The 14256-nt window shown below is 33.6% G+C and overlaps 1 protein-coding gene across 1 annotated transcript in view; it reads right to left on the bottom strand.

The window, feature by feature from the left end:
* Nucleotides 1-2131: 2131 nt before the first annotated feature.
* Nucleotides 2132-14256, bottom strand: part of LOC150097248 (Golgi to ER traffic protein 4 homolog) — a 179620-nt gene continuing 167495 nt past the window's right edge. Inside the window, exon 9 of the mRNA XM_090406838.1 lies at nt 2132-5006. Within this exon, the coding sequence (XP_090262964.1) occupies nt 4882-5006 (125 nt within the window). The 3' untranslated portion in view covers nt 2132-4881. The remainder of the gene's footprint in view (nt 5007-14256) is intronic.

Below are 14256 nucleotides of genomic sequence, written 5' to 3'. Positions count from 1 at the left end.
AAATGGTGGAGAAAGTTCTGCTGAAGATTCTGATGAATCCATTAAAGAATTCAGTTTAAAGAAATTAGTAGGATTGGACTTAGGAAGTTATTTTACGGATAATGATCCCTCAAATGCAGCGCTCAGAAAAATTCAAGACAATTGGATATTGATATTTGTTTAGCACAATACTATGAACTTAATAAAAAAATTGCAGTATAGTAGTAAGCAAGGTCTTATTACTGACTTCTTGATAACTAAACCAGCCAAAGTATGCAATGAGAACTATAACAAATGATGTCCAAGAGATTTCGTGTTGATGACGTCCGACCACTTAAATAAAGAATATCTAGAAATGTTATTTCTGAAGACAGTAACGACGATTAAAATATGCACTTCATGTACAATTTGTAATTTTTATAATTCTATACTATGTAGTTGTCTCATAGTTTGTTTTCTTAACTTACACGAATTACTTGAATTAAATAAAAATATTGTTTTGTTGAATATGTCGTTATATAATTAAAAAAACGCTTTCGGAACATAACCCTAGTTTTTCTATGGAACTGGCATTTCTATGGAACCTAACACCCGCGTTATGAGGGTTACCTGTATTCCATTTACTGAAATCCTGTATGACCTAGAAAGGTCATACAGGATTTACAAGACTGCAGAAGCTTGTATGACCTAGAAAGGTCATACAAGCTTCTGCAGTCTGCAAATCCCCAATGTTCTCATAATCTACATTCCAGAATCCTAACCTTCTCCACTGTATTATGCATCATCCAGGATCTGCACACAAATCTAGATGTGGTTGTGCTTTGTCAAAAAGCCAAAATTATTTCATTATTGTATGTGAAGTTTATTTCAGCATTCAATTTTCCTCTGAGTTGTATTCAAAATTTTCTCTACATGGCCAATAAAGTTTCTTCTAGCATAATCCCACCACAAATATGTCATTGGATATCTCATCATAAAAAAGTGCATGACTTGACATTTACTGCAACTGACTAACAGACATTTTCACATACAATTTCAGCTTAATTGAATCTTTCTGCAAGTGCTGCATGTCATTGTGTTCCAGATTACCCAATATTTGCATATTCCAAACAGTATCACATAAACAGAACAATTCAACATTTTTTTTTTATATTCTAATGCTTCATACAATTTTGATGACGATCCTCCAAAGAAAAAATTTTGGTTGGAATATTATACTTCCAGTGTTTACTTTTATCAATTCAACGATGCTCTTCAAAATGTATACTGTACACCCACAGTTCACAGAACCAGGCAGACAGCCACGAACAGTCAATTCATGCTGAAGGGGAGAAAGAAATAAAGGATGTATGAATTGGTCACCAACACGCAAAATAGTTACCACTTTAAAAACTACAATGTTCATAAAAGAAGTCAATTTTTCGACATGTAATAATAAACAACTGATTCCATAAGACGGATTGATTACCCTATTACTGGAATGGATTCTCCTTTTTCTGACATGTGCACAAGTGTCGAAGGGTATCGCTGTAGGCATACAGTAGTTTGTATAATTTTGAACGAGTTTTCATTTCCTGCCATATTGAAAATCATGGTATTGCATTGTATTGGAATGACAATTTCTGAAACAATTTTTTGATGAAGTTCTAACATTACCTGTCGCTTTGTTAAAAATTCAGTAGGAAAAACAGTATACGCTATCATTTTTTTATAGAATAAATAGGCCCAAATCAACTAGCTCTCCATTTTTAAACTCGTTTGTAATTATTATCAGACCTCAAAATGTGACATTTTCTTGCTAAATAATATTGTGTAATGAGTGTCGTGTATTCCCATAATTCTTTATATGTACAGCCTATATTTATCACTTTCTAAGAAGGGTGAATTTGCTTTTAAATATTTCTATTGGAATTATTTCCACATTCTCTCTCTCTCTCTTTTTATCTCTAATTATTTTATGAAATTACAAGGTAAGTGCTACAAGTAAATATTTTAATATTTCATAATTAAAATTTCAAATTATTGTATTTTTTTTTACAAAAAACAAACAAAAAAAACCTGGTCTATTACATAAAAACAGCTATGTGAGAAGGAATTCCAAAGTGAAATATGTCATTTATTTATTAACATTTAATATTTATTAAAATGAAAATATCCTTTTAGCAGTTTTAATCAGAACTTATAATTTTCTAGGTGACTGTACAAAACATGCCTTTATCTCAGTTCATGTATGTTATGTAACAGTTACATGTGCACAGATTACATTTTAATCATGGCAGTTAGCATTTTAATCACTACAAAAAAGTTTTATTCAGTGTATTACTGTTAACTTTATACAGGTGACCAAATAATTCCTTTTCTAACAAATTCTTCAAAATAAAATGGGAAAGAGGGATTATGAAAGTATTTCATAGAACTGTGTTACAATTTAGCAATTTTTATAACAAATATTTTCAACAGAAGGCATTTACTGTTATTTAAAAAAAAAGGTTATTAAAAAAGGCTACAAATGAATCCAAAATTTTCTTAGATTAATAACTTTTTTTTTGAAATGCAAACACTTCTCTATATTACTGAATATATATATAAATATATATATTTGTGTATATTTTATTTTCAAGTAATGTTTTGCCTTTGCCCCTTAACAGTAATTTGTACATGACTATTAAAACATGCATCAATCATAGTTCCTCAATTACATGTACGCAATCATACATGGAAGATGTTCTGAATTTCAAAAATGTCAGTTTTAGTCATGGAAACTTTTTCTATTACACTGTTTTAAATGTGTATGCTGACATTCAAAGATAACTGGAAAGCTACTATGCCTTTGTTAATTAGTAACATGACCAGCATGCCCTTAAGTTTCTTATTTATCATCCTTATTTGAATGTAAATTGAATTTTTCTTTAAATATATTTCAGAAATAAAATAATTTGTTGCTATTCAACAAAATTTTATTTTTTAAAATGGAACAAAAATTGCACCCAACTTTCATATCCCCCCCCCCAAAAGATGACTTGTGTTTCTTCTATTTCCTCTGAACATATTCCATATTTAAAATGGAAACTGAAGGAAAAGTCTAACTGATTAAATATTATACAGTAATCTATTTCTCTAACCTTGAAAACAACCATCCTTCACAATTAACCGATTCTAGCATGTCAACCTACTTCTGGTAGAGCACCATGTAATTGTACTTTAATTATCTGACCTTTCAATTATCAGAATGACAAGTTCTGATAACTGATGGGTCGGATTAACAGTAGCATACTGTACTTTTGGCAACTATATCATTAACTTGCAGAGTTACTTACAAAACTCTTTACATAACACCTTCAAATTTTCCATTATGTGATATGCTTTTTTGCACTGCAAATTTATTCATCAGCAACACACACACACACACACACACACACACACACACACACACACACACACACACACACACACACACACACACACACAGAATTCGCTATCATGCATTTTGCAAGATAAAAGCAAGTCATTTGTAAATGGGCGATGTGTAGCATTGCAGTGTCTTGGTTCTAGCTATATGTTATCTTAATGCAACTTTACGCATTTATAAACTCAAACAAAGAAATTTTCAAATTATCTGTCAAGAAATACATTTTCTTGGCAAATTATTATTACATAAAATAACCTTTGTAGCACATGGCAAATGAAAAATTGATTAATTTTAATGCCAACAGCTTCACAATTAATATAAACAATTTACAACTGTGATCCACAATGCTTACTGCATAGCAATATGATAGATCTATGAAATACTTTTTCTCCCTGCCTGGCTGCCTTTCTCCAACAGAAAAATGAATATAAGGTCACAATAAATGTATATACATGTTTCCTAAATTTCAATGCTAAAAATTAATATTTTAAGTTTCACATGTTATAAATATTTTTGTGATTATCCTTAATTTTCTTCCCACAGCTTAAAAAGATACATAACTGCTCCATTTAAAACCTTTTTTAGAATGAATTGCATAAATGTTTCTTTGCCCACACATAAAACTCATTAAATTTTCAAACTTTAAATACAAAACTTTAATCTTCCCTATAAAATAAATATTCTATATGGTGATGGAATGCAATTTTATAACATAAAACATTAATAACATAAAACCAATTGATAAATGATTTACTAAATACTGCAGGAAAATTTAAAAAACACTTTATCAGATTGTTGTGACATTCTATTTAACTATTCACTACATATCTCCAACCTTATCTCTTAAATTTGTATCATCACAATTTATATGCAATCATGCATGACTTTCAAAGGCATGGTTCTTATCTTTGAATAAATTTAAAAAAAAAAAGCAATTGTGTACAGTACATCAAACAGGTTCCTTCAAAATACTGTTCCTTACCATTTTTGATGGCACCACATGTATGTCTTCAATAAACTGCCTACACATGAAATATTTAACTAAAAAAAATAAAAAAAATTCAAAATTTCTAAAAAAAAAAAAAATTTAATATTTTATCAATATCTGCTTTGCAAAGATTTTTTTCAAAAATTTTCACAATGACAAAATAAGTAATTCATCATTAAGTGGGCTGATACACATTCTCTTTTTGGTATTGCTAAATGTTCATTTCTTTCAGGTGCTCCTGTGGTGTGAATTCAGGATCATACTGAAAATCCATATAGGCAAATTCCTTTTTCACTTAAACTTTGAAAATAACTGTTGATGTACAGTAGAATGTGAAACCAGAATAAATTTTTATTGTCACTTAAGCACCATGCTTTCAGTGGTTAGGGTCGATGTTTATAACTGGCCTGTGTGGTCAGTATCAACTTTAAATGCAATCTGGTGCCACCAAAATGCAGAATTCTGAAGAAATATAAGTTAATCACAAAGCGGCTGGAAGAAAATGCTAATCAAGTTCTTCACACTGTACTGTATGTTGAATACCTCTAGATGGTCCTGGTAATGGAGTCATTTCATCGCCATTTATATCATCATCATCTAGGCCACTGAATAATGACTGGATCAAATTACCTATATATATATAAGAGAATACATTTTTAAAGTCATTTCAATACTGTCATCACAGGAATATCAAACTAATAACAAATCCATGTAATCATAGTCAAATATCATTCACACAAATAAAAAAAAAAAATTCATTTTCTATGTGTAATATATATTTTTTAATGTCAATACTGGAATGAAGTTAGTGAACAGGTGGGGAAAGTGGTTATTTTGTTACCAGCACAACACAGGTGTTTGAATCTAGCTGAGGCACAGTCATTTGTACAATTTTTTTTTTAATTAGTTTAAAAAAGATAATGCTAAATGAACAATTTTTACTGCTTCATGCAAAACATCACTATGACCTCACTAATTATTTATCAGAAGTGAATAAAAAATCATTTGGACTTTAGAGCAAGTTTTCCAAGCTCATCTAATCCTAGTCTTCTTCAATATTAACAGGCAAGCATTTTTGACAACATTTGATGGATAGGTTGTGTTTATATGAAATAATGCAATAACAATCAATGCTATTTTAACTCTCTGAGTATTAATACCATATACATTAGCACACTCACGATCTAATCTTGGAGGGGGCCGAGCACTCAAGATTTAATCTTGGGGGGGGGGGGGGGGATCTGACTGAGCATCTACAGTGATTGCCAATACATGACACCCGTGATCTCCCCTGGCCTGGCTCAGGCAAACACAGTAGTGCCCGAGCATTACTTCATTTACCTTGCATTTACAGCGGTCAGGATTCCAGAGCGCTATAGGGTATTCCCACCTTACATGACTGCTAATTCATACGTAGCATAGAAATAGAAAACACGCCACAACATAAATTTAAAAAAAAAAACGAATTTTAATTAGGGAAACATTTTTAGAAATTTTTGTACTGTTTTTTCTTTTTTCTTTTGGAGGGGGCCAGGGCCCCTTGGCCTCCTCCCTGGGTGCGCCAATGCATTAGCAAACAAATTAATCTGAACACTCACATTTTCAAGAAAAATTTTAATTTTGCGAGAAAATAAATACAAAAATTAAGCTCCGACTTTACCTAATAATTTGTATGTGCTCCTCTGTTCCTAATAAGTTCATTAACTTCACTTAGGTATGGACTCTACCAACATAGAACACATCTCTTATTTCTGCATCTTGAAACTATACTTTTATAACAGATTGTATTAAGTTATTTTCCAAGTATCTTTTTCACTATAGCTCATAAATTTTCTATTGGGTTAATGCCAGGAGAGTTACCTAGCCACTGAAGCAATTGCATGTTGTGATTTTTGAAGAACTTTTTCACTTTTTTTTTTAAAGTGTGGCATGGAGTGAGATCCTGCTGAAAGATGAGTTGTCTTTTCTGGATCTGTGGGATAACCCTTTTCTTCAATATTTTTATGTATTGGTCACTTTTCATCATACCATCAACAGGCACAAGTGATCCTGGACTGTCATGCGTAAAACAATTCCAGAACATATTTTTAGCTGGTGTTTAGGAGCTTGTTGAAGGGGGTGGGAGAAGTATCCTCAGCTGCTGATTTGCAAACATACACTACTCCCTCTCCTTGGACAAAGAAATGGCTCTCATGTGAGAATGTGACCTTCCACTTCTCAACAGTCCAATCTTTATACACTTTTGCCCACTGAAGCATCTTTTTCTGCATAGCCTTCATCAACAGTTATTTCTTTTTTGGTCTGTGGGCAGTCTTCCCTGTTTCCAACAATCTTCAATGGATTGTCATTTCAGAACATTAATCCCACTAGCTGCCAAGTCTCTATTAAGTCAACAGCAGACAATCTTGGATTCGTTTTGCTTTTCCTAACTGGTGTACAATCTCTTGAGTAAGTGTAGTTTTCCTTTTTGTCAATATTTTCCTTTTCTGTCAGGAGAAAAGGTACCTGTCTCTCTAAACCTCTTTAAAATCAATTTGTCATTGAGACATGAATGTGTGTTGAAAAAAGTACATATTTTCAAATGTTTTTTTGGAGATGTATCCATTTTATAGTTACACAAAATGAATAAAACACTACGAATGTCAACTGGTTTACACTATTAAATACACAAAACACTATTAATAAACATCACAAAAACAGTTAAAACATGCAGTACTCAACTGAAACAGTGAACTAAAACCAAAATGCCAAAAATAGTAAACTGTAACCAAAACTGCTATGCCTCTACCCCAAAAACAGCATCGACACACACAAGTCCATCAAATTTTAACTGCTGTAATAAAACCATAAATTTATGCTGGCTTTTGAATTTTTGGAAGGGGATGCTCCCATCTCTTAGCAACCTTACCAAATTTTTTCATATATTTATATGCCATAGAAGGTTAGGTTACAGTAAAGAATTTTCTGCAAATGTGAAAGCAGTGACTCTAGTAATAAATAAACTGAATCAAGTCATTTACAAAAGTCAATCAAAGCTTTTGTAAATAGCTGTCCATACTGCCCTCTACTGCTGAGGAAATAAGCTGTATTTTTGCAGGATTCAAGTCAGATTATGACTACTTGGATTCAGAGAAAAAATGAAGAATGCTCAGATAGTGATTCTGAATGCAGTGATATGCTTCACATTACTAAAAAAAATGCAACAATGCTGTGGAAATTGAATGACTGACTTGTACATGTGATAAAATGAAAAGACAATAAAGCACTTTGCATTACTCCTTATTTTGAAATTTGCCACACGATATTAAACTTTTAAAGTTAGCATAACTTGAAAAATGTTTCTTTTGTCCCAATAAATGTTGAGTTTCTAATTGGAATACTTCTAGATTCATTTAATCACAGATTTTGGTGTGTGTGTGGGGGGGGGGGGTGTCAAAACTCACTCTGTAGAAGCAAAGCAGACAGCATAAAAATCTATGCTCTGAAATAATTCACATGAATGAACAGAGATATTTAACTTAATCCACTCAACAAAACAGTTGTGTTGAGTTTATTTATTTATTCGTATGGAGTTCCCTCCCTTTTCTCCCCTGTCCCTATTGGGGTGAGTTGAGCCCCCTCATGGGGGGGGGGGGTTAAGTATTTATGGCTGTAGATCAGTGTGCGTTCAAGGGGCAGGTTTTGCCTGCTTGTGGGATGAAAAACCCCAGATAAACTGGGGGGAAAACCCTGCTGTCCATGCCCAAGACTGGCCAACTTGGCTATGGCTGAGGAAGATCCTTGAGCTCCTCACGTCAGTGACGGGAATCGAACCTAGGACACTCCTTCCCCAGGCATATGGTCGCGAAGGCGCAAAGCCACTAGGCTAACTGCGTGGACTGTGTTCAGTAAATTAAGTTAAATAAATGTCTGTGAAATTTCTGAGAGATTGAGGGCTTTCCTATCTCTGGCTTGTGTTTGACATTTGATTTTGGGAAACATAAATAACTAATGTCCATCCCTTCTTGTGGAAAAATGTTTAATACTTTATCTGACAGGCCATGGTCAGTTTTTGTGTAGAGTTTAAATTTGGTGGAATCAGAAGAATTTTTCTTTCAGAGATGCTCTTGCCATGATTTACTGGACAAATGGGTTCTCATTTAGTAAGATCATTTAAGGAGTTGTTAGAGACTGTAACAAGCCTGAGCAATTAATGCACTCCAAAGTGAAGCAATTCACAATCATAAAATTCAGGTATGTTGTTGAGAAATTATCAAGTGGCGGGAAGAAATGTGGGTTTGTGTCACATTTGATATTTTCTTAACTGCCACCTTCTCATAATATAAGAATTTCAAGACAGATATGGTGGTGGCTTGCTTACTTTTTGCATCCTTCCAGTAAACTGGATGTTTTCCCTCACAGATGATGCATTTGTTTTCTAAAAGAAAAAACATTTATCATTATGCTCTTCACCACCACACTGGACGCAGATGTGGCTCTACAGCCAAAACAGATACATTGGGCAAGCCTGTATTTTTACACATAAAAGAACATCAGGCAATGACAATCAAGGAAAAGAAGGAGTAGCCATAGAATTCAACACTAAATACGAGGCTAATCTTCTTGAATGGCAGGCAATTTCATGTAGAGGGATGGGGCAAATATCAGAATGAGGAACTAGACAATGAGACTTATTTGTGTCTATGGTCCCAGAAGGTTCTATGTAGAAGTGGAGGAATTTTTTAAGGCTTCTTCAGAGAAAGCAATTGACACAATGACAAAGCAAAAGTTGGTCCTTGTTGGGAATCTAAATAGCAGAGTAGGAAATGATTGTCAGACATACACAAATATTTTGGAAAAATTTGAAGAAAAGAGCAAAGCTAATAATAATGGCAAATACATGCTGGATTTCTCCTCCGGACATGGACTGGTTATTCCACAATGTTCCAACATAAAAATGTGCACAAATTCACATGGAGAGAAGAGACAAGGAATAAGAAAAGTATCATTGACTATATTATTGTTGATAGTGGGTACAGAGGATTTGAAATTGGAAGTGATCACCATTTAGTCTTGAGCAGAATAAAATTGAATTTCATATTAAAAAGAAGAACATGTAAGAAAGTTTTAAAGCAAATAAAAGTTGAGCAGCTCTCAGATGTGAACTGTAGACTAAAATACACAAACATTATTCAAGAAAAAATGAAAGAGTTTGAGAACAGGAATCAAACCTTGGAGATTCAGTGGCAAGCCCTAAAGAAAACATTTATTGATTCAGCCAGAGAGACTTGTGGTGACGTCTGCAAGGATAGAAAAATCAGAACTCCATGGTGGACACAGGAAGTTAAAGAGGCAGTGAAGGAAAAGAAGAAAGCATCTCAAAAGTTCCTGGCAAATAAGTCAGCCTGTGCTCTTAGAGAATATAGAGACAAATGAAATAACGCTAAACACTGTAAAACTAGCCAAAGAAAAGTCAAAGGAAGACTGACTTTTCTTTGAGAACATAATAGAATCCAGACTTTAATGAATGAAACAATAGGAGAAGATCAAGCAGGATTCAGACATGGAAGGTTTACCTACTATAGAACATATTTAATAGCCTGGCTGAAAAGTACTGGACATACAACTATATACTGTAGTTTTATTTATTTACTTCAAACAAGCATTTGATTCCACCGACAGAACAAAATGATACACATTTTAAAATCAATGATGTTAGATTCCGAACTACAAACCTTCATTACAAATTATTATAAAGATACCAAAGCAACTGTCAAATTTAATAAAATAAAAACAGACAAATTCAAAATAGAAAAAAGGAGTCATGCAGGGTTGCTCACTCTCATCACTATTTATTATCTATCTTGAAAAATTATGTAAATCCATAGATGAAGAACCAGGTTTACAAATAAATGGCACAAATATCAACCACATTAAATATGCAGACAATACTAGTATTCTTGCAGAATCTAAAGAACAACTGGAAAAAACAATCACAATTTTAAATGAAGCATGCAAAGCTTTTGGAATGAAAATCAATCTAAGCAAAACCTAAAACAATGAAAATAGAAAGAGATGAGGGAAAAATTTCAATAAACTTAGAAAATCATATACTTGAACAAGTCAAGCAATTTACATATCTTGGCAATCTCATTCCTCACAACCTCAACAACATAGCAACTTCTTTTTTCTAGTGTTTTTCTCTCCAACTAAATGCAGGGCCTGCTATTTTTCATTATTATGACTTTTCCAGAGACTCTGACTGGCTTGTCGCAGAGGCTAGCATTTGGGGGGGGGGGGAATACATATCCTTGTGTGAGAAGAAGGTGAAAGACAATCATCAATCACAAACAACCATCCCGGGCCTGTCTAATACAAATAAATTAAAAAAATTATGGAAAAATAAGAGCATTTTGAAAAGCCTCAAACTAAAACTCTATAAAACTATTATTATACCTATAACAACATATGGAACTGAGACTTGGACACTCAATCAGAGCATTCAAAATGAAATGCTTTAGAAAAATAAACAGGACTCACTGGTCAGAACACAAAAGAAATGAGCAAGTCAAACACAAATGAAACTATACAGAAGATATCATAGCAGTTATTCCTAAACAGCAACTGATATGGTATGGACACACATCCAGAGAATGTCTTTTCAAAGATTACCAAATATAATCTTGAATGGAATCACTGGAACATGATCAGGAAATAGACCAAAAAGAAGTCTCTTATAGTCTTTTGATGGAAAGGTCACAATTATCAAGTTTCAGAGAGATGACAAAATTTGTACATAGGGGACTCAACCCATCACCTGATGGACAAGAAAGGAGAAGAATCTATTAAGTATATAATTCATATGAGATGGTAAAGATTAATACTAGGTAAAAATTTTAAAAGCCAGGTAACAGTTGATGAGTGCGATAAAATCTACCTGAGTGTGTGGGGCTCAGAGGGATTATAAAAGTGGCTAAACTGACTGTGTTCACTGGTGAAAAAGGACAATCAATTAAAATATGAATGATCGTTAGTTGAGTGTCACAAAACTCACACATAGGCTTGTCATCACCCCTTAGTAAGATAGAGTTCGTAAGGTGACTATGACCTATGTAGAGTCAAGCAAGAACCGCCTCTGATCAAATCAGCACATGCTGGACTGCCATAATTTAATTTCAAGCTTAATTTGAAAGAGCTTATAATCCGAGATAACTGTCACTGGGATAGAAGTTTTTGTTTGATAATCTGCTGGTAATCTGTGTACAGTACAGGCAGATGGTGGATGCTTGAGAAATGAGTTGACCTAGCTGCAGTATCTACAGCTTTGTTTCCCTTTAATCCCAACATGACTTGGAATCCAACAGAAGCTTTTGAGAGCTTTTATCTGCAGAGTTTTATGGTAGTGTGTAGAGTGTTGTAAATTTTCTCCCATCACTAATGAAAAATAGCTCACATGCAGAGTGGTCTGGCAGGATTTTTATTATTGTTATGTATAACAGAGACAGTTATTGACAAAGATCATTCATTTGCCTCTACATGCAAACTAGGAAGGGTGACATGCCAAATGCTCTAGTTGCAATTCTGATGGTAAGGCTTATGACAGCCCTGGCAGAAGCACAGACCTGGGATCCATTGTCAAGTTTTGATCTTATCAATGCACTGTACAAATGAAGCAAAGAACACTGTCAGCACTCTGGCAGGCAGAAGACAGAGTGTGTAGAATGTTCAGTTCTTTACGGCACTTATCTCATAACTGGCATATATTATTATTTTTAATTATTATTTCGTGACACCTCCAAGGAGTCCAAAGACTCATCGAGGGAGGGCTCCTATGCTACAACACTTCATCTCAACCACCATCATCCACACCATCTACTCTCCACAACCATGACTAGTATTTTTTTGTATGTAAACTGCGTGTGTTTGATACATATCTCTTCATCAGTAACATGAAGGAGATTGCACTCTGATATTACGCCTCCAGAAAAGTTTACTATTGTGTGTGTTGGTGGTAATGGTGACTGGTATTCTCTCAACAGATGTTGTTGCATAGAATAATTTTTTTGATGCAACTGTAGCTGTTTCAGGAGATATCCTTACAGACTTTGGAGATCCTGCCAACCCTTCCAAACTTTTGAGTGTAAGATTGAATGAAAATTGTGGGATATTTATTGCAGCTTCTGATGTTTTTTTTGTTTCTCACTTTGCTTTTCTGTTGATGACTGTATGGTTTCAGTACCTGGTTAGGGATTGTTAGGGACTCTGTCCCCAGACCATGGGGACAGAGACTCACTGTAACACCCTTGACCCTTGCAGGCAAGTCTACTGATCCTGAACGTGCTATTCAGGACTGCCCATCTTGCCAAAGTAGTGTGCGACTACCAGGACTGACCTGGTAGTCGTACACTACTGGATGTCCATCAGTCATATCACATGGAAAAAACAGAGTGACAAGGCACTGGATAATAATCAAGACTCAGTAGAAGTAGAGTGAAGGATACAGGAAGAAAAACAGAGAAGAATAAGCACAAAAAGGGCCAGTACCTTCACTGGGAAGTCCCCACCACCACCACAAACAGGTGCCTCACATGAAGGGAACTGATAAATAGCAGACCAAATGAGTTGCTAACTGGAACTAGTCATGAAATACTGTGTTTGACTGTTGTAATAACTCATTTTCTGCTTGAGAGTATACACCAAAAAATGATGATGATGAAATGGTTAAGTTAATATTCCCATTTTACTTTTTCCCTATTTTTTAAAAATTTCAATGATGTTTTTTTTTCTCCATGTTTAATAGAGTTCAAACCCTCAATATTAATCAACTGCTATTTTTTTCTGCCATAATTTATGTTCTGATGATGACGATTCCTGTAATCTCAATCATGTGCCCCCTGCCCCTCCAAAAAAGAAAAATTCACCTAAGGAAATAGTTACCCACTCTCTACCAACCAGAATAGAATAAAAATATTAACTGTCACTAATCACAACTGCATTTAAGCATAGCACAACTTCATATTCCCTATAATATAACTAATTAAAATTAATGGATAACCAAATTATTCTTTCTTTCACCTTATTTAAGTTGAACAGAGCAGTAAATGATGCTTTATTATACCTAATGAGCATGCTAGTTTCATATAATATTTAGGTTGAAATGTATGATAAAACACATAGGCTACCCATAACCATAATTAGTTATACAACTACGAATATAAAATAAAACATTCAAGAACTGAGAAATTTCAAAAATTTCAATTTAAAATCCAATGAAACAAAAGCATACTATACTACTGAATACATAAGTGCAGCTCCATTCCAGTTAGATATATGCCTTATCTTTTTTATATGAAGTACACTAATGAATAGCACATGATCAAGGAATATTGGCACCTTGTTTTCAAATTTATTTACAAATAAATTTTGAAAACGAAAACAAGGTGCCATTTAATTTCTAAATAGGTGCAGAATTGTATACACGACAACTAAATATACTCTTGATTATTTATGAATGTTACTTTCATGTTCAGCTGTTTTGCAATTGTTTTTTTAATAAGCATTAAATCAGAGAAGAAGAAAATAAAAGAAAGAAAGAAGCAGCACATCTGATAGTTTTTTTATATATTTAGCCAAAGCAAACATTTATAACAGATAGAACCATGCATTTTGCAAACAATGACAAACACCAACTGAACTATGTTATTGCCATATAAAATTACAAAGAAGCAGCTAAGACCAGTGAGGTAAATATAAGAAATACACTTGACAGACCTACACAAGTTTAGACTACAACTTATAATTATTGAAATCAGTTTCCAATAAGCATAATATATATTATTATTTATCACAAATATTAGATATTATTGAAAAGGTCCACAAATGTTATTTTACATCAAATTTT

Source organism: Typopeltis vanoorti, chromosome 17 (assembly GCF_054136105.1).
Source record: "Typopeltis vanoorti isolate ZY-2024b chromosome 17, IOZ_Tvanoo_1.0, whole genome shotgun sequence".
NCBI lineage: Eukaryota > Metazoa > Arthropoda > Arachnida > Uropygi > Thelyphonidae > Typopeltis > Typopeltis vanoorti.
Note: the sequence above shows the minus strand (reverse complement) of the source record. Positions and strands in the feature narration are given on the sequence as shown.